General features: G+C 37.8%; 1 protein-coding gene across 1 annotated transcript; it reads left to right on the forward strand.

Annotated features, from left to right (window-relative positions):
• The first annotated feature begins 32 nt into the window (after positions 1-32).
• LOC144661458 (molybdenum cofactor sulfurase-like) lies at positions 33-25,238 on the forward strand. Its single transcript, XM_078522234.1, has 11 exons — positions 33-205; positions 2,757-3,627; positions 6,667-6,943; positions 15,555-16,154; positions 16,961-17,123; positions 18,858-18,948; positions 20,102-20,217; positions 20,572-20,702; positions 22,528-22,641; positions 23,714-23,818; positions 24,465-25,238. Exons 1-11 carry the CDS (start codon positions 106-108, stop codon positions 24,561-24,563), a joined length of 2,667 nt encoding a protein of 888 aa, XP_078378360.1. The 5' UTR covers positions 33-105; the 3' UTR covers positions 24,564-25,238.
• The last annotated feature ends 1,903 nt before the right edge of the window (positions 25,239-27,141 follow it).

Consider the following 27,141-nt stretch of genomic DNA (forward strand, 5'->3'; position numbering starts at 1 on the left):
CCCTAGTGCTCCCTAGTGGGGTATAGAGAGAGAGGCTTCCAGCCAAAGGGCTGCCACAAAGGGCAAACGCAGATAGCCGATTGACCCTGTGGCGGATTGTGTACCATGAGCCAACGAGCTGAGGAATATGCATTCATCGGAGAGCAGCGTGATTATGCTGGACGAATTGATCAGATGAGAACACAGGAGTTTAAACGACTTAAAGGTATTATAAACTGTTGAATGCGCATTGCTAAATAGCCATTACATAATATGCTAAAGGTAATTCTATAAATTTAAATGGGGTGATTTTTTTAGAACTTTAGTAGCCCAACTAAAGATAACAATACGCACCCACTTGTTGAGGACAGGAGGAATCCGTTTAGAACATCTTAACGCCTAAAGCGAACCATTAAAAATGTCTTAAGGTAATTGCCTGTTGGGTTCTGGCTCTCGTGAAAGAATTCAACACTTTTCAGCCACAATAATTCTCCTGAAGGATTCCATAACTTGTATTTCTGATCTGGTCCCAAATCCATGAGTTTTTGCCCTGCCCCAAAAGAATTTCACTGTTCCTCAACAAGGAGGGTGGGAGCACAAATCCAGGAAACCTGGGGGGCGGGGATGCTCATTATCTCCCATAGGGGTACATGAATTTTGAAATTTTGGTCTCACTTAGGGTGTTCTGGGAAAAAACACCAATATTTATAGCCATAATGGTCTCTTCTTGGGCTGTGCACGAAGAAATATACAAATTTAAATTCTATAATTCCTTATTTTTTTGGTATCTTTTAAGGCGTAAAGAAAAGCTTGGGCCATACCTAGATTGGTCTCATAATTTTAGAAGCTCTTTTCAGAATTTCAGATTTAACCTTGGTTAAAGGTTAAAGTTGCAAGTCATTTTTTGCACCATGATAATCGATGGTGGGAGCAATGAGTATTATTGGAGTATGCAAATCGGCAAAGCTTGTTCATTGAAGGGATGCAATAACATCATTATGGTAAATTTTATCGGTTAAAATTTTTGTGTGCTAAGCCAGCAAAAGATAATGTATGATCACTGTGCAAGATTTCCTAAGGGACTATAGGTAAACATCTGGAATGTCAATACCGTCTCGCTGAGAATGTCAGGCCTCAAGGAACAGCCTTGTGAAAAATACAACTTCGCAACAATGCGAGTTGCGTGATCAAAATCATGGACAAACCGGTTTGCATGTTGTTTAATTTTGGAGTCATTGTCTCCAACCTGAACCACCCTTCTGTTTTCTTTTAACCTTGTTTCCAAGGCCATGCAACACTCATGATAGATCCTACCACATCACTCCTTGCAACGATTCGAGTTACAAATGACACTTCCAATGATAGCACAGAATCAATTTCCAATAGATCTTTAATTCTAGCTACATATGTAAATTGCCCATTTCAGGTCATGTGATGCTTGTCCATCTGGAAATTATTCACTCATTTCCATGTGAATTTGTTGTGGTTGAAAGAAATTACTATCAAAGGTAACATCCTGTTGTCTGAAGTGGGACAACAAACAAAGCTAAAAAGGACTAATGTGTTGTCCTTCTGTATGTGATTGTTGGGCAGCAACGGCATTAAAGTGGGTACTTTCCGAGGCCAAAGGACAAGCCTCCTGCCTTAAGGTCTAGAGGTGTTGTTTACACCTTTTTTCAAGAGGATGTGTTGGTTACACCTGTATTTGCAATTCCGTGTTCTATGGACAGACAGAGCCTTGGAAATAAGGTTAAAAGAACACCGAAGGGCGGTTTGGGTTGGAGACAACAACTACAAAATTGTGCAACATGCAAACCAGTTTGTCCATAGCATAGTCTTCAATCAGTGACTGTTGTAGATGTTGTGGTTTAAATCTATCTTTGGTTTAAAATTTTTCAAACCAGTTCGATTTTTATATCCTTTTGTTTCAGATTATGAAAATGAATAGGAGACAATGAAAAATAAAAATCAAACTGTTAAACCAAAGATAAATTTGAACCACAACATAGACAAAGCTCATCACTTTTACGAGAGGCTTTTCCTCGGGGCCTAACATTCTCAAAAAGAACAACTTGGCCAACAAACATTTTGTGTATGTAATCTTGTGCAGATTAATTCATGTCACGGGAATTAAGGTAATCTTTATAATCATGTTTAAACAAAAATATCTAATAGACGTGTTGGCATAGGGTGTAATCATTACAGTTTGCGTAAATAAGAGCATTACTTAAGCCCAAGTTTTTTTTACTTTAAATGAGTGTAACAGATAGGAACAGTTGAATACACCATGTATAAAGTCTTAAAAGACTTAAAACACAATACCGTAGAATTCCAGTTATAAGCCCTGGGCTTATACAACTTCGTAAGGGGTTTTGGGTGGGCTTATAAACAGAGGAGTTTATATCCGGGAGGGCTTATAAGCGGAATGAAAAAAAGGTTTCGAAAAGAGCCACGAGAGTGTTGATCGAAATACGTTTTTAAATTAAAAACGCATAATAAAGCAACATTTAGCCCTATTCAGTACTGCCATCCGGCAGAGGGGGGCTTATAATCGGATGTATTTTTTGTTTCCAAGCGGAGGGGCATATAAGCGGGGGGGCTTATAACCGGAATTTTACGGTATGACATCTCCTATGACAATTTTCAGGCTTGGATTATTTTGGAACCTGAGCGCTGTACATTTACATCTTGAATCAAATCAGCCAATCAAAAAAGTGCGTCAATTAACATGGATAATGATAAAAATCCTAATAGTTATCATGTTTTTCTGATCTCAGAAATCACCTACCTGGATCATGCTGGAACAACACAGTATCCAGAGAGTGTTATGAGAAGCTTCTTTAGTGACTTGACCAACAATGTTTATGGCAATCCACATAGCAGAAACCCAAGCAGTCAGTTGTCAAGTGATATCACAGAGCAGGTTCGCAGTAGAATTTTAAACCATTTCAATACTACTTCAGAAAAACACACTGTGATTTTTACTTCTGGTGCTACTGCGGCTTTGAAACTTTTGTCAGAGAGCTTTGATTGGCAGGTGGCTATCAACAAGGAAAGCTGTCATAGAGCTCGATTCTGTTACTTAGAAGAGAATCATACATCAGTGGTTGGTATGAGAGAAAGAGCTGCTTTAAGTGGGGCACAAATAATCTGTGTCACTGAGAAAGATTTGATAGAGCAACTCAAATTGGCAAGTGGGCATCAAACAAAGGAGCATTTAAAACAAAATGATTCCACACGCAATGAAGATGAAACTAATGATTCCTTCATCGAAAGTGTTGACTGTTGCCATAACTTATTTGCCTTTCCTGCAATGTGTAATTTCTCAGGGAGAAAGTATCCTTTTGAGTGGATTTCTGAAACTCAACAAGGATCAATATTCAGTAGCAGACATCACTGCCGCTGGTTTGTTGTTCTGGATGCTTCCTCATTTGTCAGCACTTCTCCTTTGGACTTGGATTCGTGTGCAGCAGATTTTGTTCCCATTTCCTTTTACAAGATGTTTGGTTTTCCAACTGGTTTGGGTGCTCTTATTGTAAAGAACAGTAGCTCTCACATTCTTCATAAATGTTACTATGGTGGAGGAACAGTGCAGGCTACAATTTCTAGTGAAAGGTTTCACGTCACCAAGAACAACCTTGCTGAAAGGTGTGTGTAATGTAACTGATCTGTAAGTTGTCTGTCAGTGGCCTGTAGGAAGTCAGGAAGTGGTCTGTCAATCATTTGTAAGTAGTCTCTCAGTGGTCTGTAAGTAGTCAGTCAGTGATCTGAAAGTAGTTTAGGTGGCCAGCAGGTATTTATGAGGCTGACAGTTCCCTGATGTTACCTTGAAGTTGTGTGTAAAAGTTACAAAGATTGTTTATTAAATCAAATGTTAGCAGTCAATAAAGATGGATGGTTTTCAGACAATTTTTTTGAAAATCTCTTGAAACAAATGAAGTAATTTCAAAATGAAAGAAATTTGTGGATTTCTTTTGCATGTCTTTTATGCTGCAGCTAAAACAGGATAATATTTGGCAAATATCAGTGTGTTCCTTTAGTCAAAAAGTCAAGTACATTTAACTGCTTTCCAAGTTCTAGTCACTTTGTAAACCCTGCATGAAATTATACTGTTGTTTTTGAAGAGAGGTGTTACTTAAAATTCTGCACGATCTTCTGCCACTTGGAAATAACACAGCCTGAAAGAGTAGAACTAAAATGACAATCAAATATTTCCGATTCTGCACATGTATATACTGGTGGCAGAATTGGCAGCGTTTTGAGTTAATTACAAAAAATTTACTGTGGCATTTTAAAAATAATCTCATGTTATTAGGAACAAATGCTTCCAAAAATCGCTTATAACTCAAGCAAATCACGTTTGATTGTCGTAAAATTTATGGTTTTAATATTTAAGGATTATATTTTTTATTTCTATTTATATAAAATGTTTATTTTTACACACGTACACATTCTAACGAGAACTTATTGTACTCCTAAGTGTCACGCGTATAAATAAAATTTGATTGATTAATTGATTTGAGGATTATCCTTTCACATTCTCACGCTTCATGTTTTCCCTCCTTAAAACACCTTTAAAAAAGCGAATTGACAGCCTAAAATATACCGGTGGGCCACCTTAACTACTGTTAGATCACTGAATAACTACTTACAGATCACTGAGAGACTACTAACAAATAACATTTTATTACTTATATTGCACTTTTATCTAATTTACAAATTACACATCAATTAAAATAAACGGCACGCAATGCGTGCAGAAGCGATGATGTTTCAAAATGGGATTTTTAAAAGAAAAGATGTTAAAGGACGAGTAAAGTTCTCATAGCTTCTGCTTGAAGTTTCTAATATTGCCCATTTCGGCATAGCAATGTGAAAAGTATGTGAATGTTGTAATGTAGAAAAGCGAGGAGTGAGTGTCAATGTGTTTAAAAAAATGCACAGCATCTCAACCCTTAATATGCTAAAATTACTCCAAAAAACAAGTCTTTTTAACCGCTAAATTGATTTTTTGGCGCTACGGTGCTAATTTTCTCTAAACCTTTCTAGAAATGCACTTTCTGACACTGCAGTAAGTTTTTGATGAACTTTCCATATAAAACTGTACAATATTTTACTTTGGCGCATGCGCATAAGCCAACATTTTTATTTGTTTGCTGAACCGTTCCAAAATTTTTTTCCTTGCTCCTTTCCTTTTCGTTTGGCCTGTCACTTTTAATATTTTCACTTGTGACCTTTTTTGACAGAGCCCCGTTCCGCTACGTTGCATAAGATTATCTTTGATCGCAAAAAAAAAAAAATCTATGCTAACGCATGCTGTGCAATAAATTCGAAATGAAGCCCTTCTTCATTATGTGGGACACCACTTACGCATGGCTAAGAAAGACCCACCATTTAGCATCAGAACTGACCTTTAACGGTCAAAAATGCGAAAAATAGCCTTCTCAACAAACACAACTTAAGCACGGATCGAAACAACGTTAACACAATTGGTCCAGTTAAACAAGCCAATTAGAAAGCGGAATTTTCGATCCTGCAGTCAAGTACAAAAACAGCAAATAGAATGATTCCAAATCATTCGATGAGACTTAAACATAGAAGCAACTGATGACGTCCACTGAAGGACCGAAACTTGAGTCTTGTCTAAGATAAAACATTTGCCAGGAGACATCGTTGCAGCATCCAAGAAATGTCAAATGCAGTAATCAAACTGGCATATAATTTATTTGTTGGATGCAAGTAACGCAACAAGACAGAATCCTGATTAAGCATGATCAAGCATAGCTACGAAACTCCGCTCCCCGTACATAATTTTGGGGAGTAACCCCCTGGGATTTTTGTTCGTCAGCGCGAAACAGACAAAAAGAACCAGTCGTTCGATGACATAAAGCGATGACAATATCACTTACAAGTCATCGCTTAAAAAGAAAGAACCTAGTACCTACCTACCTACTTATTGCACTCGACGAAGGCAAATGCATTCCTAGTTTTGTGTGGTGTCCTGTGCACATTCTGAGTGTCCTGCATATACCAGGGGGAATTTTGGAGTTAGCAAAAATGCCTCGCTTTCATGTTATCAACCACGATTTAATGTGCAAACACATGTGGACTTACCGCACACAATATCACACTTATCAACGCTTTACTGGCGCAACCATGTATTGTCAGTAAATTAATATTAGTGAATCTCTTTTTAATTTAGTCGGCTGCTATTTTGAACCCTGCTATTGAATTAGTGGAAAGTGTGGTGCCACAAAAGAAATCTACCGAGTTGTTTTATATCTGTTACATTCCAGACATGCATGATTTGTCAAATGTAAGAATTAGGAATGATACATGTATCAAGTGTCCGTTATCAATTACTTCATAACTGTTATAGGAAGGGCTGACCAGTTTTAATAGGCTATTTCCGAGTTACCCTTTGCCTCTGTTTCAAAACGAGTCTATGTGCAAAACCATTCAAGTGAAAATGAGTTTCACCCACAGGTCCATTTTCATGTAAATCAAACTCATTTTCATTTGAATGGTTTCGCACGTAGACTCGTTTTGAAACAGAGGCAAAGGGTAAATCGGAAATGGTCTATTGTGTAGTGCTCAATGGCAGTATCATACTCGCAGTAATCACTATTTAACTATAATTTCTTCCAATGACAGTTAACACATTTTACTTTTCTACTTACTTTTTAGGTTTGAAGATGGCACTCTTCCTTTTTTGGAAATTGTTGCCTTGCATCATGCATTCAATGTATTTGAACAGCTGATAGGATCTATGAGAGCGGTGTTGAATCACACCCACAGCATTGCTTTGTATGTGTATAACAAGATGTCTGCAATGACACACAACTCTGGTAAACCACTATGCAAGATATACTGTGACACTGATTTTAAGGACAGCACAAGGCAAGGCCCCATAATAAACTTTAATCTGCTGAGAGCAAGTGGAGACTTTGTTGGATATAGTGAGGTAAGAGAACTTCATAATACAATCAGCACAAATCGCTTTCTCACAATTTCTAGCGGAGCTCCTCAGCGCGCGCCAGCGCGCGGAGCGGAGCACCATGGGTAATGCGGGTACGAGAGAATTTTTGTAAACCCAGGAGGCCGAGAAAATTTGGTGCGTACGCGCGCCGCGCGTACAGACTCTCGGGGGAGGGGGAGGGGGAGGGGAGTCCCAAGGCAACCCAGGCAGGGGGGGCAGGGGAGACAATCTTCTGCATCCTTCGAAATTGAGGTAATCGACTAAGATCTTTGATATTGGACATCATTGGACATCCATTTTATGGTCAATTGACAGCTGTCAAAACAAGGCATCCGCTGACCAGTATCACATGACCATATCGCGGGCTCAGGTTTTTAAAAACTAGTCAAGGTCGCGTGTTTTTTTGAAGTTGACCGCTGACCAAGTGATAGCATTGCTATTGGTCCGCGGGCGCAAGTTTTTTTTCCATGGTCAGTCCATTTAGATTTACATGAAGGACAAAGTGAACAACCTGGTCAGTTTGTAAGGTGAACGAAGCACAAGGAGAAACCGAGCAGGAAAAAGAAATGTCTTCGTAAATATTTCTCGGTCTACCCCGTCTAAAGGCTTTACACATCATGGAAGTTATGGCAAACGATAAGGGCTTACGGGAAGATCCGAAAAAATGGCACAGGTGGAGAGCGAGCGAGTTTCTACCGTTTCGGCAGCTGACCAGCTCCCACCAGCTCTGAGGAAATTAATTGAGCTAAACGCAATTCACTGAAGTGAAGGAAAATGAAGTGTCAATAGCTACACGGATGGAAAAGGCTGGGAAAGATTTCCGCACAGCCCCCTACATTAATTATGTATGCAACTATTTCATACTATCACTATACATTAATAATATACAAGCAGCAATTTCTCCATTCTGATTGGCTAAGAACACGTCAATTTATCCCAAACCAGTGCAAAAAGTGTAATTGGCAGTGCAAAACGTGTAATTGGCAGTGCAAAAAGTGTAATTGGCAGTGCAAAACGGTGTAATTGACAACAGCCTCATGAAAAATACATCTTGAACAAACAAAATGGCGGACGAAAGTGAGACAAAATTTAAACTTAATAACGCAATTTTAATTAAAAGACTTGAATACGACGCAAAGTACAGAAGAACAACAAACATTACTTACTGTAAAAGACGTAGAATTATCAAAAAGGCAAAGAGGACAAGACATAAACTAAACTCGAAATAAGCTCACGGCCGACGGCCGATAGTAAATTAAAATTCTCGCCGAAACATTGCTTCACTTCTCTGAAGCGAAACGCGAAGAAGTACTGACCAGACTTCCAAGGAACCGGTTACCTAGTTTTGAACACAGAAGGAGCAAGCATTTCATTACATGATTGTTTAATAATAGCCGAAGCTTGTTTATTTAATTAAAAGCTCGCTCAACAACAAAAGGCACAAAAGATAGTTTTACAACTGTAAGAGGCAAATCTAACCTGTAAAACGTCCAGTGAAATCAGGTAGCAATGCGGAGTTGTAGCAGAGTGCTCATCTGTACTAAGAAAATCCGTTCGGTAGATTTTTATAGTTCAGTATTTCAGTTCGGTATTCTAGTTTGACTAATTTGTCAGCTTGAGCAACATGTGTTGAACTGAGGTTGATTTCTGTTCGGGCGAACACAAACACAGCACGGATAAAACGTACCAAAAAAATACCTCTCAGCCAAGAACAGCAGCAGAACCTTAGGAATTTTTTCCTTGCTTTGTCATTCACATTCTTCAAATTCAACGGCGAAAAGAGTCAAATGATTGTTCTGAAAACTTTTCATGCAGCACTTCCAGAGAGTGAATGAATATTTACGCATGAATTCACACGTCAAATTTTTTAGCCAGGCGCTACTCTGAAGTTGTCACGAAAATTATCAAAGCGTGACCGTAATTGTCGCTTGTATATTATTAACAAGTAATCACATGATTTTTCTCGTGCAATTTGGAATAAATAAGCACTTGTAAATTTTTCAAAGGCTACAAATTGCACTTGCCCTGCGGGCTCGTGCAATTTTGTTAGCCTTTGAAAAATTTACTCGTGCTTATTTATTCTAAATTGCACTCGAAATCATGTGATTACTGGTACAAACAGCAATCATGAAGAGAACGAATCAGTCAGAATATTGTATGCATAATTAATATAGGGGGCTGTGCGGAAATCTTGCCAAAGGCTGAAATAGACCTTCGCGGATAATTCAAAGGTCGGTGGTGCTGGAGTTAGTTATAATTTATAGCTTACACATGTACTACGCGGTTGGATAATAATACGAAAAACTGCGGCCGCTTCGCTTCCGATTAATTCATGAGCTGGTTGAAAGCTTTGCCCTGCTGAATTGACAAGCATTCTCCGACTTCAAATATGAGGTAACAAACTTTGACTTTACTGAATACACTAAGTCCATGTTTTTTGTGAAAATCTGTAATTATATGCTTTATGAGTGAATTTGCGTCGGTTTAGTGGTTCTGGTTTACAGAACTTTTATTAAGAAGTTAAGTTGAATTGTTTATAAGCTTAATAATGACTTAAATGTTTTTATTCAAACTCCCAGCTAAACTTAGTGTTTTAGTTTTTTAATTCATCTATTTATTCTTATTTACTCGCTGTTGGAATTCGTTTGAACGAACTATTTTAGAGTCGCGGACGAATACGCCAAGAGATCGCGGTCGGTATAAAACGCAGACCATGCAGACTGCAGACTGCAGACCGTGCAGACGGTGCAGACCGTGCAGACTGAGTAATCTTTTTTCTTCTTTTTTTTACATTGTGTTTCACAAAACTTTTCACGAACGGTTTCCGAAGTTCGTTTGAAATTTGCTAAGTTCGCTACGAACTTTAGGGGGAATTTCATTATGTAGTTGTCAATCAAATTAAGAACTTCGAAACGAAATTGTGAATTTCACGTACGGCGAAGTTGAAAGGTTGAGGAGTTCGCAAGTTGAGAAGAAGTTCGTCCAGTTTGTTTAATTTGGTGAAATGAATCTGTTCACGATAGAAGGAAAGGCAATTTCAAGTCCAGGAAGGCAGGAAATCATCTAAAGTTGGCTTCAAGGTCAGGGATTATTTTATTTAGCTTCCAGCTTGTTGAGTTTTCTTCTACGTCAGAGAGCGCGTTACACTGTAAACATTGGAACATTTTAAGTTATAGGTAAAACGAACTGGTCGGATATAGCAGTTTATTTGTTAAGTTCAGGTTTCTAGTTCAATTTTATAACGTAAACAAATGCTTCGGTTGGTAGTTATGCTTTGGGAATACAGTACAGGGTTTTCTTGAGAAATCCCCCAAAAATTTTTACACTGTCCTTAATAATAAAATATAAGTAATTCGTAAATAAATACACATTTCAATTGTTCCAAAGAAAGTGTTGTTTATTAGTAAAAAAAAAATTTAACCAAAGCTTATTTTTTTGCAAATATAAATTATTTCAGAGGAACAGAGTTTCATATCACGAACAGACAGATGGCGTGACTTGCGTGTTGTGTAAACACAGAAGTATGACCAAGTATAACATACACGGAATTGAAAAGTTCTGGTTTTCCGCAGATTTTCCAAACTGATGTGTATTCAAGAAGGAAAACGTTTTTTTCTCTTAAGAAGATTTTTACGGCACACACAAACAGTATTTTTATATGTAAACCGGTTCATCTGTTGAAATTTTTTCCTTCGAAACTGCACACGGCAGAACTTGTAATCTATTTTTAGTCGGGTGTCGGGTGACATTGGGAAAAACTTTGTTGTAACATTCACAAACCATTTTCAGGGCAGCCTTGCTTTTTGACCTTTTTAGTCCGTTGATGTCCTGCCTTCTGGACTTGGGATTGCTTTTTGCTGTACTGGGAACGGATTCATTTCACCAAATTAAACAAACTGGACGAACTTCTTCTCAACTTGCAAACTCCTCAACGTTTCAACTTCGCTGCACGTGAAATTCACAATTTAGTTGCGAAGTTCGTAATTTGATTGACAACTACTTAATGAAATTCCCCCTAAAGTTCGTAGCGAACTTCGCGAATTTCAAACGAACTTCGGAAACCGTTCGTGAAAAGTTTTGTAAAACACAATGTAAAAAAAGAAGAAAAAAAAGTTACTCAGTCTGCACGGTCTGCACCGTCTGCACAGTCTGCAGTCTGCAGTCTGCAGTCTGCATGGTCTGCGTTTTATACCGACCGAAGAGATCGTTACGTTGCGAATTTCTTGCGTTGACACGTTTTTACCACACCTTAGCAGAACCAAAAAAAAAAAAAAGTTTATTTCCACATAAAACTATCTTAGTTAATTATTTTGAGTAATTTTATAAAACACAATTGTTCGCTCTACTTGTAATTCATGCCATTTTAGACACTGTATGCAGCTGTGTATGCAAACTTTAATACATTGACTATCATTATGACAGTGTTGAATGTGTATCTTTGCAATGGGAATGTTTTTTCTATACAGATAAGTTAAAAAGAAATCCCCAAGTAGAAAAGCTAAATATCCCATTGTAGGAAGGAAGGGTCACTACACTGAGTGAATAAACGAAAGAGGCTAATATTATTATATTTGATGAGATCCATAAAATAAGACGGAATTTTTTATAAATTATTTTAATAAACAGGGCCATTAATTAGAGCTAGTGTGGTGGTTTTTAATAGATTATTATGTCAATCCTTCTTTTAGGTAGTGTTATATTCTGCCATTAAGCCGCAATGAATGAAGAATACCTACAGTCAAGTTTTGTTGACCTTGGTATAGAATGCTCTGTGCAAAGTGGACAACAGCAAAGTAAATCAGGTATCTAGTTTTATATTTTAGTTATAATTGAAATATGTTTTTATTCAGTTTAGTTCTTTTTTTACCCAGCTGCTTTAATCTGCATTTGGTTGCTGCTGATCTTCTTACTTTGTGAAATATTTCCATTCATTATTCAACTCCTCAATGGAGGTTGCCTATTCACCGAGTTAGGATTTCGAGTTGGATTTCGAGTTAGGTTTTTGAGTTGGATTTACGAGTTCGATTTTCGAGTTGGATTTCGAGTTGGATTTCGAGTTAACATTTTGAGTTGGATTTCGAGTTAAGATTTCGAGTTGGATTTCGAGTTAGGATTTCGAGTTGGATTTTCGAGTTGGATTTTCGAGTTGGATTTCGAGTTAGATTTCGAGTTAGGATTTCGAGTTGGATTTTCAAGTTGCTTACCGTACTAAGCACTCCGGTTATACTACTATACACGCCAGTTAGCTTACTATGCACCTTTGGTTAGCCTACTACACACTCCTGTTAGCCTACTATTCACTTCGGTTAGCCTACTATGCACTCCAGTTAGCCTGTTTATGGTTAGCTTTCAATACTTGTAATGGGTTTTGCTTTGTCAAAAAAAAAATCCAACTCGAAATCCTAACTCGAAAATCCAACTCGATATCCTAACTCGAAAATCCAACTCGAAATCCAACTTGAAATCCTTACTCGAAATCCAACTCGAAAATCCAACTCGAAATCCTAACTCGAAAATCCAACTCGAAAATCCAACTCAAAAATCCAACTCGAAATCCTAACTGGAAATCCAATTCGAAATCCTAACTCGGGAGTTAGTTTGTCTCTCCTCAATGACATTCAAAACAACTACAATGTATTAATTAGTAGACAATTTAAATAATTAATATTTCACTAAAAGTATGTTTTCATGAAATGCCTAGATCTTGTACCAGAAAATATCTATACCCTAGCCTCACTGTGGAAGGTTAAATGGTTTGAATGTCACCTCCCCTCACAAACTCTTCACAAATTCCAATGTGTGGTTATGGCAGAAATCCATGGCCAGCTCATCCTCAGTGTATGAACCAGTGAAACAAGGCATCAAAGAGCCTCAAAACAACATGGAGCAGGAAAACAATAGCTCCAAAACAAAGAAATATTTCACAGGTTCTTACACCAAGGAAAACCCAAATATTCAGATCCATCCCATGTAAGGTCAATGGAAGTTCCAAAAGGGCTAGCGGGAGGGGGTTGATTAAAGGCCAAACCTTTTAATTAAGAGGGGGTGTTAGGGTTTGCAGCGATGCTTTGAGTTTATTAAAATATTTAGTTGACTGTGCTGATCCATCTCTGTTAAATATCTAATGGATCCTTTTGCATCCAGTGGTTTGGCTTCAGTTAAACAAGCTCAAGTTAAGTGTTTTGTTTTATAAATTATTGATATTGATGCCAATTAATCAATTTTAATTTAATCTGTGGCATTTGACTTTTTCAGGGTTAACATGAGTTGCAGAGTTTGCAGTGCCACAGACACAAAAACAGACAAGGACTAGGACATAAATAGAAAACAGGAAAGATTAAATACAGCTCGATGTTTGGGTGTCGTCATGATGCTATTTTTAAGAGACTAGTAAATTACATGTAAATTAAAATCAAGAAAAGCTGCAAATAAGCAAAATTTAGATTTTAAATGTTAACCTATTTACAGTGTACTTCAGAAAACAACTTCTTGATTGACCTGTCACTTTCACATCTTGTTAGATGTAACAAGGGCATTATAAAGTGATCTTTTCAAAAAAATTCAGCAAAAACAGTAACAGCAGAAATGGTGGTAGTTTAAAATTGCTATTTTCAATGTTTTGACTGGTAAGAAACCACATGTGACCAAGCTAAAATCTGCAAGTGTCCAATTGTTTTGAGTCCTCAAGTACACAGGAATTACATGTAGTTGTCTAATTATATGATAAGATCTTTGGGGGAGGTAGTGGAGTTACAAAGCAATGTAATTATTTGAATTTGGATTAGTTATGCTGAAACTGGTGGTACTGTAATTTTAAAGTATAGATGAGTTTAAAACCGTTATTGCAAGCAATAGGCATTACCAATTTCATTCTTATGTATTGTATGCTGTGTACAATTTATAAGAACAGCTATATTTTTAAAATAAGTGAAATATTCTAAAGCCAGATAAAATTTGCAGTATCCATAAGGTACCATGTAGCAACCAAATTGTGACTTACTTGCTTACTTTGTGAACTCCATGACAAATGGGCAACATGACTCCATAAAAATGTGGACAATACCAACAAATTTTTAAAAGAGTAGTCAAAGTATTGATGTTTTATTTTTTCTTGCATAGTTTTATACACAAGCAGACATGATTCTATTTTTTTTTCTGGGTAATCAAATAACAAAACTGAGTTTGAGACTCGAACAATATTCTAGCTTCCCAGAATTTTTGCTTTTTTCTGTAAGTGAAGTGAAACCCCTTAAGAGGAAGGGGAGTCAAAAGACATGTAAAAGTGAATAAGGTGCTATCTTCTTCTTCTTTTGGGGGAGGGGGGGTGGGTATGGGGTGACCCTGTTCGGTGGAATGACAGAATGTCACTCCTTTGTTTCCGGAGTTAGGTTCACCCCTGTTTGCTCGCAGTTAGCTTTATTCATCTGGTCTGCTTGCGGTTAGCTTTCACTCTAGTTTGCTTGTGGTTAGCTTTCACTCCGGTTTGCTTGGAGTTAGCTTGGTTTGGGCAATATGCTGTAAACCATTAGCTATAACCTCTGCCATTTCCATTCAAAATTAAAATATAGGCAAATAGTGAAAATGAAAATAAATAAATGAGTGAATGAAAAAAAATTAAAATCAACCTTATTATAAATGTAGATGTTTGTTATTTCCTTTATACTCTAAATGTTAAGTGATTTTTTTCTTTCTTTTAAAGCTGGTAAAGCAACAACAAAAATGCCTAATTTGCCATGGGATATGCCTATCTATGCAGCCCTACTCCTCCCTCCTTTTTTCTACATGAAGGTAACATAATTGCCCGTTTTGCAACATAATTTCCTATCCAGACTTCTTAATGATAATGCTTTCGGTGGAATTATAACATTTTGATTGATTTTGTTTGTTCCCTTATTTGGTGTTGCTATACACGGTACCCTGAGGGGGGGATGGTACTCCCATATAAGAGCTATACGGGTATGTGCCGCTCAATAGGGTATGCTATTTGCCTCTCTGACTCTGAAACAGGGTATACAAATCACCCTTTTGACTCTGGAACAGGGTTGATTGTTTTCCCAGAATCCTGATTAAACACTATTAAGTATAGCTATGAAACTCCGCTCCTTTCATCGCTTTATCTCCAAGCCACAGACGAAGTCAAGTGAGAGCTTTGTGATGTACGCTTGTGTTTATATTTCCATTGTGGATATTGCTGGAACAGGGTACCTACTTTGCAGTGTTTGTCTGGAACAGGGTCGCAAATTGAACCTTTTGTCTCTGGAACAGGTCCAGAGTCTCAGCGGTACACCCCCATAGTAAATTTTAGGGAGTACACCCCCCCCCCCTTCAACCCCGGACACGGTAAAAAAGAAATAAGGAAAAATATTAATTATTATTTATTAAAAAAATAAAACGAATATAAAATTCTCAGCCTTAAAGTTTTACAATGGCCGGGATTCAGAGTTCAATAAAGTGCAAAATAATTAACTGGGGAGCTCCGCTTTTAGGCTTGCCTAAATCTATATATTACTTTTATTACTTTTGTACTCACATCCACATTGGCTTTGCTGTAATTTTAACAATGTTAAATAAATGTTATTAATTATTACCTCAACAGGTAGAAAAGATGGCCACCTTATATAACATTCACCTAAGGACCGGTTGTTTTTGCAACACAGGGGCCTGTCAGAAATTTCTGAGCCTATCAAATAAGCAAGTGAAGGACAATCTGTCTGCAGGACATGTGTGTGGGGATGATGTGGATCTCATTGAAGGAAAACCTACTGGCTCAGTGAGAATCTCATTTGGATACATGTCAAACTTTGCTGATGCAAGAACATTTCTAAATTTTATTGAAGAATGCTTTTTGGAAAGAGATCTAAATAGTACCTCCAATGCACACAAAAGTTTGCACAGTGATGCCATATTACCCACAAATTCAGTCTTGTTCAAACATTATCAAGACACAGATTCATCTGACTTTCACAAAAAGACTACTTTAGACAATAACATTCACAGAGATTTGGAGGAGGAGTCAACCATACACTCAACACTTAACCAGAAAGATCCTGATGTGCAGAGTGAAATGTTTGATGATTGCCAAGTGTACAAACCTGCAGGACTTCTGAAGTCTGATACTGACTGCCTACATCATTTAAATCACCCAAGGTTGGAAAAGATCTACATTTATCCCATCAAATCTTGTGCAGCATTTGAGGTCAGTAATGATTTTAACTTGTTAAGGGAAACCAAGGCTAAAGTCAGGGGTCAACCATTTTAGGTTGTTTGGGTTTTTGTGTGTTCTTTGGTTGGTTTGCTGGTTGATCAAGGGTAATTACCATTCTGCCACGGAATTTTCAGTTGGAATGCAAATGGTAACAAGACGGTAGATTTTCTGGGAATTCTAGTTGGAACTTATTGACAACCTTCAGAGGATGTCCTGCATTTCCAATTGGAAAGAGCCAACTGGATTTCCCTTACTGTTTCCCAGTTCCAGTCTCCCATAAACAGAAAACAATAGCAGGAAACCAAGTTGCAAATATAATTAATACAAGTGCCATCTCTTTTGGTTGGTTTGCTGATTTTGGAAAAACGCTTACCATTATTCAATGGCCATCCCAACCGTTTTGTACTGACAAGTCAGTGGTAAGCAACCCAACATGTTTTGGCTATGAACATAGGAATATTGCCGATTTCATCCTGCTTTTTGTATTTCTCATATTTATTAGCCTGTAGTATAGCCCATAATTAATTTAAGTAGAGGATATTATGTGATCCCCAAATGCAAACTCACTGGGCCTCACACAATGGCTTACAGTAACTGGACTTACCGGTAATAATAAGTGTTTTGTAAGGTGCACTTTGAAGAATATATTTATAGAAACTGCATGATACATTTTACACTGCTTTTTCAATACAAATTTTGTTTTCTACATTGTATCCAGGCAGTTCTAAGGTGAGAAGGGGTATGTCCTATTCTCAACAGCATGTCTAGAACACTTTAGTCATAATTTTGTGTTACAGGCTGATGAGTGGGAGGTTGGTCGCAGAGGATTTGTTTATGATCGTCATTGGATGATAGTCACTGACTCTGGGGTATGCCTGACTCAGAAGAGAGAGCCACGGTTGTGTCTTATTAAACCTGCACTGGATCTTACCAGTAAAACTCTGTCAGTCACAGCACCTGGTAAGAAAAACTGTAAATATTTAATCATAAATTAATATTATTGTGCATGTTAGTAGTGAACTGTTAGTATTAGTTAGTATGCCAATGGTTGCAATTGATTTATTTAAAAAAAAGGGTTGTAGTGTGTGTACAAGAGATAATATTAAAGATGGTTCATAGATCCGTGGTGTAACATCTTTCAAAGAACACATTTAGTGAGATATTAAGAAAAGTCTATTCAAAAATCATAGCCCTACAATGTCTTAACAGACTATTACCAGAAAACATCCTGTTGAGACTCTACAAGACCTTTGTGTTACCTCATTTCAAGTACTGTAGCCCCCTATTTACTGGAATCAGAAGAACCCTCCAGCAGTTCTGATGGATATCCCAGATTATTTGCGGTTAGCCTGCAGAACAGGCGATTTTTTTTTATCAACCCGCAAAATAAAAACCTTGCACTTCGTGCTTCGACCCGCAAAATAAACCGCCTGTTTTGCAGGCTATAAAACCTCCTTTCTAGGACCCCTAGAAATCTCTAAAAATATGCGCAGAAAACGGATTCTGATTGGTTTATTTGCCCTTATTATCTGCAGAACAATAGTAGAACCAAAAGAACCTCTAGGGCATTTGTCAACATTTGGTTTTTACAGCGGGTTGAGGCCAGCACAGGACCAAATCCGCTAGCGGATATTGACCCCCCGGACAATATCCGCTAGCCGATATTGACCCCCCTTCGCCAAATTTGTCCCCCCCCCCCTCAACAATTGTTATTTAAGCTTTGTTTCCCTATTACTCGGTAAACTTTCCATTTGCAAACTTTTTTTCAACGTTCCCTCGAATGACAACACAAAACTTGCAAAAGTCGAGAAAACTGCTCTTCGTTTTATCGGCAAGCGAAAAACTGTTTAATGTCGGAAGCTATTTAGAAGAAATCTATTGTCTAGAGTAAAAGTCGAGAAAACTGCTCTTTGTTTTATCGGCAAGCAAAAAACTATTTTAATGTCGGAAGCTATTTAGAAGAAATCTATTGTCTAAAGTAAAAACAAAAAGAAAACAATGTAATTAGAGTCCAGTAATCTTATTGTCCTGTATCTTTTCAGGTTTTTGTAAATTCACTCAACCAAACATTTATTCTAATAAACTAACTTGACACTGGGACTTGTTAGCCGAACATTGTTTATTATAATTTCAGACGTACATGTATACAACAAACTAACAAAAAAAGCAATTATTGTAAATTTAGTTCTGCACGTTAGCCTAGGAACAACAAAAATGACACTTGATTTTCGATTGGAAAACATTACTTCGGGCCGTGTTGAGAATAACATAGATTTTCCAATGCGCATGTATGCTGTGTTTGGTAAACACCGAGACTTACCTTGTCTATTTCATCTTTTCAATGTTCATGAAATATTCGTATTAACATTTAATCGTCTTTTCTTTTATTCGTTTACGACTCCAGGATTACGATTGCGAAGTATGATCACTTTTGACGGGGGGTCAAAATTCGCGAAGGGGGGACAAAATCCGCTAGCAAATATTGACTCCCGGGGGTCCATATCTGCTAGCGGATTTTGACCGGGGGATCATTATCCGCTAGCGGATTTTGACTGGGGGAGACAAAATCCAGGGGGGTCAAAATCGGCTAGGACACCGGCACAGGAGCCAATGGGTTAATATTAATATTATTGTATTTTTGTTTGTTTTCTCCAACTCTCTTTATATTATGTAATAAACATAATTGTTTATTAGGAATGCCTACTTTGGTGTTGCCACTGAGCTTGCCGCCAGGGTATCAGGAGTGCAAAGCAAGTTTTTGCCAAACCAAAGTCTGTGGAGATAGGTAAATCCCAAAATTTGGCTAACAGCTTATACCTTACTTAAAATGGAAAAATAAAAAATAAATGGCTATATTAAGGGAGGATGCCACATCAGCGCTAGCTGTTTTTCATGGGGGTCCTCTATACAGATCAATTAATTTGACCTGAATAGAGAAAGATTCAGGATTCAGGTGGAATAATTCACCCTGACTGTAATAATTCTAATTATTATTTGTTAGTCTAAGCAGGAATTTGCAGCCAGCCGATAATCCGAGAAACATGGTCATTTAGTCCGTTTTATGTACTTGCTATACTGGCTTTTGCTCATCGTTTATAAAAGCATGAGGTCTACTAACGGAAACGTTTTTTTTAACTGTACCGCACTGTGCCTCTAATAAAATGTAATTTAAAAAATCATTAATAATTCATAAAGAAAATACAAAAGAAATTAATGTTTAATGAGTGTCTTTATATCTGATTAAGACACGGCTAAATATTAGTGCAGGAATGAGTTGATCTACATCAGAAGATTGTTAAGCCGTTCAATAAATTCGCAGTTTGTGTTTTATCAAGTCTTAAACACTCGGCTGCGCCTCGTGTTTTACATGATAAAACACTGCTGCTCATTTATTAAACATTACATAAATAGACAAAGGTGGAACGCAAAACGATAATGACAGATGCTTGGTTTATGGCTCAGCAGGCATTTGACAAGAGGAATTCCCAGCCAGCTGATAATCAGGAAAATCAATCAACTGATAACCTTTCTTTAGGAGAAAAGTGGCAGTCAAACTTTAAGATCGGTTTTGACCTGTTGATTTAATGCATCGCAAATCGCTTTCAATATTATCATTTCTCCTACTCATACCTCATGCAAAATAGTCGGTATCTCGTAGAGATCTTTGATTGCTCTATATTGTAGCTCTATATTGAAGTGCATAGATTGTAATTTACGTGAAAGTAGAGACCAAAGCTCTAATGAAATTGTAAAAAATGTCTTTTATTTTCTAATTTTTAAGATTTTTAATTTCTGCGCATTAGTACCGCCCCATTATTTGGTCTGTATTTACGTACAATGTACGTTTAGTACTCTTTACTCACACCAGTATTATCAGGCATTCCTGTGGTTAGGTCTGAATAATTCCCCTAGTTGAGTCAAGGTATGTGTAATTGTAGAGTCTCAACCATGGATTGTGGAGATCATGCAGCCTTGTGGATGTCACAATTTTTATGCAAAAAATGTCGACTCATTCAGCATCACAGCAGAGATGGCCGAACGTGCAAATTAGGAGGTTTGTATTTATACTCTTAATGCTTGCATGTGGCATCATTTCTTTCCAGTGCTTATTACTAGGTCAAATCAAACGTCTTTAAAATAAAGCAATTTGTTAAACAAAATGTCAAAATGTTAAAGAACAAACTAGAAAAAAAAAAACATATTGCCCCTCAATACTGTATATAGTGGCCGTCAGTATATAGCCTGACACACACTAGCTGATTTTCTGTTGGCTGTTAAAAAACCTTCACTTATCGGCTAGTAATTCAGTCGAGTCAATGCAAGATCAGGCTTGTGAGAACACCATTGCTCCCCTCTGAAATAATGTCTTTTTTGTTTTATTATAACATGTGAAACCAATGGAACCAAGACGAGAAAGGAAACAGTTCTCTTTCCTTAGCCAACGAATCACAATTTCTTCTGATAACCACGGCAAGTGTTAGTGAACTTCTGATAAGTGTTAAACAGCAAGAAACAACAAAAACATCCATGGAAACAGAGGTGAGTTGCATGTTAAGCATGGGGCTGTTCGTGTTTTTACTGACCCTACATCAATCTCACATCGACTCTGGGTTTTTCTATCATATCCCTCCTACATCCATCATGTACCTTTTCGGTACCCTTCCTACATTTCTCCTGTACCCTTCCTGTACCCCACTTGTGAAACCTTTAACAACTTGATAATCTAGAATTTAGAGTGAAATATTATAAAAGCTGTCCTTTTAGTACTTGGTAATATTTTTGAACTGGAAGCCATTATACGTTCCTTAAGTGCATTTAATCAAGTATAAAACAGTCCTTGAAGTGCTTACTTCCTACAAAATCTTCATGTCTTCATGAATATAAGTTGTATCTAACACTTCTGCCTTGGTACTACTTTTCCTTGGTTGCCTTCATAAATCATCGATTGAATCACAGTTTGTGATTTGCCTTGGGAAGTTCATGACAGGTTGATCACATTTTACGGTATCTAGCCTCACAATTTGAAACTGGACAGTCGCGGCACATTTGTTTTCATGTGCAGCAATAATTGTTTAATTAACAATTAGACTTCGAGCCCAAGTTTTCTATGACTATCGCTTATAGAAAACTAGGACGAGTAGTCTAATTGTTTTAGTAGAAACTCTAAAGGATTGCAGTCCAAAACCTACAATATTGTGCACTTTGAAGACAAAAATCAAGAAAATTTACCGCTGAAAGAGGTACGCGCCCGCGACTGTTTTCTATTTTAACAATAGAGTGTTTCTGTCGAGGAACTATTTAACAATTAGACGGCAAGCTCGAGGTTTCTACCGGTTGATAGTTGGCGAGGGGCGAAGCCCCGAGCCAACTATCAAAAGCCGGTAGAAACCGAGAGCGAGCCGTCTAATTGTGTTAGCATAACCCACTGACCGATCTATTAAACTCAGAATATCGCTAGAATTGATTTATTGAAGGTTTTGTTTGATAAAATTCAGCGAAGACTAAGTGCGCGCTCCGAGAGCCTTCTACGGATCGATAGTAGGCACCTGTGTAGCCAATCAGATTGCGCGATTACCAATAGTAGGTCAGTGTGGTTATGCTAACGGCTGATAGTTGCCCCGCGGAAATTTGATGTTCTTAAAACAAATATTAGCCCGAGAAGCGAAGCTTCGAGGGCTAATATGCTAGTTTTAAGAACATCAAATTTCCAAGGGGAAACTATCAGACCGATAGTTCCGAGACAGAAACACTCTATTGTCTTTATTGTTCACCACTAAATTTTCTTCCGCGCGCACATACAAAAACAAGCATCGTGAATTATTTTTACTTTTGAGGATAAAAAACTCAATTGAAAGCCGAATTTTAACAAACGAAACAAAACCAGACGAGAAACCCACTAAATGCAGTGAATTTGGTTGGATTTTTTGTCTGCAGGCAGCTTGTTTACAAAAAACAGTCACGGGCGGGCACTATCGATCCGGGCATTTTTCACGGGAGGGCACTATGGGCTGATAGTGCCCTCCGGTGGACGGGCACTATGGCGTCACGTGTTCAATTTAAACCAATCAGAATCTGAGAAAATTTAGTGGTGAACTATAACGGCGAATAGAAAACAGTGGGAGAACCAATCAGATTCGCGGATTTCCAATAGACCACAGCTGAGTTTCTACTAAACATTATTAACAAGAAGCTCACAGAGCTTAGAATTGAGCCTGGAACACGGCGCAGCACAGTGAGGCGGCGAGTCACCACAGTCACACAGAAGTCTGATAGTGCGCCAAAATTTATCCAGTGATATCATTTGCTTAGTTCATGCGGGTAAGCGTGAACTTCCCTAATGCTCGTTGTGTACTTATTTCAACAGCTGCAATTGGACACATTGACTGACAGATTTAGAGCCAACTTAGTTGTTAATGGTGGGAAACCATTCAGTGAAGATCACTGGAAAACCGTAAATATTGGCAAATTAGTTTTTAGGGTAAGTAAGCTTGTCAAAACAATCCTGTATGTAGTGCTATAATGAGTCTGTCCTTGATAAACTTGAATGACCCGCACCGCCAGCCGCGAAAATTACGCAATTTTCAAGAGAATTTGAATTTGTGCGCCCCCCCCCCCCCCCCCACAGAACGAGTGAGGAACATGACGAATACTCCCCTTCTGTACTTGTTTGAGACCCAAATTCCCGATGTTAAAGAGTAGTTATTCCGTACATGTAATTTTAACCGGAAATTGACATTCAATTTCCGGTTTTTTTTTTCTACTTTTCTTTGGAGATACTAACAACTGTTTTCGGAGCTACTGTCAAATTAGAAGTGAAATTAAGTTAATGTTGTTTTGTTCAACAATGTTTCTTAATGCGCCTGTATTTGTGCCGCCCTTGAATGAGGGCCACATAAAAAAGTCGGATAATTTATAAATAAGCCCTGCAGCTCGTTTTAGAATTAATACGGTATGTATGCATCTAAGCCTGCACACTATATAGGTGGGAATTTCGTTCCACGTTGTCTTCAGTGTCGCCATCTTGACTGTCGAACAAAGCTCATGCAGGATTTAAATTGGGTACAACTATCCTCGGAAAACGTTTTGATCTTGAAACACGTTCCCTGCACAGAGAAAGGCGTAAGACAGTAATGTCAATGTACATATTTAATTTTTATGACCCAATTTGATATTCGAGATATTTTTCGTCAGGGTTTAAAAGGGTATTTTCTGGATAAATTATGGGATTTATCCAAATTACAGTCGGGAAAACGCAAAAAAATCCGTCTCAAATTAAGCCACCAAACTGCAGCAACGGATGGACAAATGGGGTGTGGAATTGTGGAAAATTGATTGAGTGCTTTGTAGCAGAACGAGGTATGAGAAAATGGGCTCCGTGAAAAAGGATTCGTCAAGTCAGTCATTGGAGAATTACTTTCCTGCAATCCCGCACCTTGGAGGGGTGGCCGTATAATCGTAATTCTGTATTTAAAGTTCTTTCTTCTGAAATGCTAGCTATTTATTACTGAACTATGCTTGTATAATTGATTGTCGTCTAATGTGACGTTTAGACACAGGGTAAGTGTAACCGATGCCAAATGGTGTGTGTTGATCAGGAGACTGGAACGAGGAGTGTTCAACCAATGAAAACTCTTGGCATGATTAGAGGGTCAAAAGTAAGTATAATTGAACTACTTCACCATTCAAACTGATTTTTTTATGAAAGAACTGGTTCGATTGGGGAAGATGGAGATCTCTGGTGGGCGACCTATGTTCCAATGGGAACTCAAGGGTTTAAGTCAGTAAGTCACTGGTTCGATTCTTGCCTTCCATTCTAGTGGACCAAGTTTAAAAGCAGGGTCCTCTTTTTTTGAACGTTTTTTATTTCTGAAATAGTATGTCAGATGTGAATCAGCAAAGCGACTGGAACAGATAAACAGGGCTCTTGATACAACGCGATGTTGCTATTTCGCACATTACAATCACCTCAAATGGCATCAAATCGCATATTTCGTAAAAAAAAAAGGCCCAATTTGAAAACGTAAACAATAAATCATCGCTTTATCTAACGATCTTCTGCAGCTAAACGTATTTGTCGTACGTATTACGGTGATTATGAGTACTAATAAGTGAGATCCCCTGAGCTTCTGCATATTAATAAGTGAATATCTTCCCAGGGGCGTGGCCTCTGTGGACGAGAATTGCAAAACAAAACTAGCCATATTACTCAGCCTTTCCTACCCCAACCCAACTCATGCCGCTTTTTACTTTCTAGTAGTGTGAGAGGTAATGAGGTGTTATGACAAATCTTATATTTCGTAGATGCCTTTTGGAATTCACTTGGAATATGTGACAAATGGTTGGAATCCAGCAATTCTCCGTTGCGGTGACGCGGTCACTTTCAATTTGGATTCTGAATGAGAGAAGTTAAACCGCGTCAAACAACCAGTGTGGCATCACCCTCAGACTCTGACGCTAGTGCCTAAGCTCCTTGCTGCTGTTGTTGGCAAAACAATAATTATTAGTACCTAAATGGGTACAGTTTTTATAAAATTGGTATTACAGTCTAGTTTTAGCTGTTCTCTCAGACTGAAGTTTGGTATAAGGAAAATCCATATTACCATGACAGCGATACACAGAGAACCTCGAAATCAGCAAAACTAAAATTTTGAGCGATCCAGATTTCACTAAAATAAGCTTATCTTAAACTGTAGTGCATTTCTGATAACTTGAAGTACACCAGAATAAAAAAATTCTTGATTTCGAATAAATGGCAAAAACATTTGCAACCGCGTTTTCTTGCGTAATAATGAGCAATTAGAAGGCAAGCTCGAGGTTTCTACCGGCTGATAGTTGGCGAGGGGCTTCGCTTTTTGGTTTGTGTTAGTGTCGATAGAAACCAAGAGCGAGCCGTCTAATTGTTTTAGAATAGCCTAGTGGCTGATCTGTTTAATACAGAATATCGCTAGAAAATCATTCATTTTCGAGTCACCTCATGATCGTATTTTCATGTAAAGTCAGATGATAACAGTACCCAATGATCCGTTGTCAATTTCTCAAACCTAATGGATTTAAAGGTGTTAAATACTGTGCGGCATATGTTTGGTAAAAGTCGATGAGAAACTTACTGTTTTCGGATTTGACCTTTCCTTGAGCAACTTCTTAATCCACTGCCCAGTGCAACATTTTCCATTGATTTTTGTTCTCTTTTAGCTGGAGCCAAATACGGACCTGAATAAACCTGAAATATTTTTAAACCAGTCGTTACCAGGTTACATGAAATGGGGCTTAAAAGGAAGCTGTACAACAAAATAACAGAACAGAGAAGTATTTCTTTAAAAGAACAAGAAATCAAAAGGGAAAGTGAGTTAGATTCATCGTCAACTCCGTCCACAGGCTCGACTTTAATTTGTATCAAACTGCCAAGGAAATGAAAGCGGTTGTCAAAAGTCGAAAGTGTAAATGAATACATTGGTAAGATGACTCGCGGGGATGAAGTAAGTTTTTAAATGTTAAAAAGTTTAATTGACGCGGAATAATAAATAAAAATGTTTTGGCGAGAAAGAGATCAGTGGCTTCCTTTTGAAGGCAAAAAAATATAGGATGTCCAGAAATTAACTGCGAACATGGGATCAAACTTATCAAAATGGCAACTACAGTATCAACAATCCACAATTCTCTTTGCCTTATGTTATTTCTCTACATTAGGAAACTATTATTTTGACGTTAGTTGTTGGAACAGAATATAAACACGTAATGAACTGTTGAAATATGTGTAACACGACTGAGACAGCCCAAAGGGGCTTTGATTTTTAGATAACGTTAACCACGGTAATTGTGCTTCAATCTTTTATTTGTTTGCGTGATAACTTGACCAATTTTAATAATATTCTCCTCTTGACACATTGTTTGACATATCTGCAAATTGGTGCGACCCTTTATTATACAGCTTTTTACAACGGCTATCATCTTGTAACAAATAGGAATCAACTAATCGTTTACATTTAACCACACACAAGAGACAATTGCAATAAGTTTATTCTCCGACTGCAAACCTGCCGTACAAATCTGATTTATTATTTTATTATTATTTAAATCTGATTTATTTATTGAGCTTAAAATTTACCATCTTTATTATTTACAACACACTTGATGATTTCGACATTGCTGATCCTAGCAGTATGCAGGACGCGTGTCACATATCAACCTAGTAAATGGCCCAGCTCACAACGAGTCTCTCGTAGCTCAGTTGGTTAGAGCGCCCAACCGGTATCTGGGAGGCCATGGGTTCGATTCCCGTCGGGGTCTCAGAATTTTTCTTTGTCCCATGCTCGTGTCATTGTTGAAAAGTTCATTTTCATTATTTATCACCGAGCTTAAAATTTACCATCTTTATTATTTACAACACACTTGATGATTTCGACATTGCTGATCCTAGCAGTATGCAGGACGCGTGCCGAGCTTAAAATTTACCATCTTTATTATTCACAACACACTTGATGATTTCGACATTGCTGATCCTAGCAGTATGCAGGACGCGTGTCACATATCAACCTAGTAAATGGCCCAGCTCACAACGAGTCTCTCGTAGCTCAGTTGGTTAGAGTGCCCAACCAGTATTTGGGAGGCCATGGATTCGATTCCCGTCGGGGTCTCAGAATTTTTCTTTGTCCCACGCTCGTGTCATTGTTGAAAAGTTCATTTTCATTAAATCTGATTTACCTTGCTACCTTGTCACTTTTTTACCTTACGTGAGGTCTTAAAATAAACACAACTATCAACCAAGTTCAAAACAACATCTGTTTTCCAAATCCCTGCCCCTAAAAGAAAAATAGTACGTCCCTTATATTCCGAGCATTTACAATATATTTGTAGCAATTCCACTCGTCTCGTGGAGACGCACAAAAAAGGCACTACAGAAGATCCTAACATTCATAAACAGTTGCCTGAGACGTATCTTTAACATTTGGTGGCCTGAGAAAATTCGCAACGAGGAGCT

This window comes from Oculina patagonica, chromosome 7 (assembly GCF_052425735.1).
Source record: "Oculina patagonica isolate OP01 chromosome 7, crgOcupat, whole genome shotgun sequence".
Lineage (NCBI taxonomy): Eukaryota > Metazoa > Cnidaria > Anthozoa > Scleractinia > Oculinidae > Oculina > Oculina patagonica.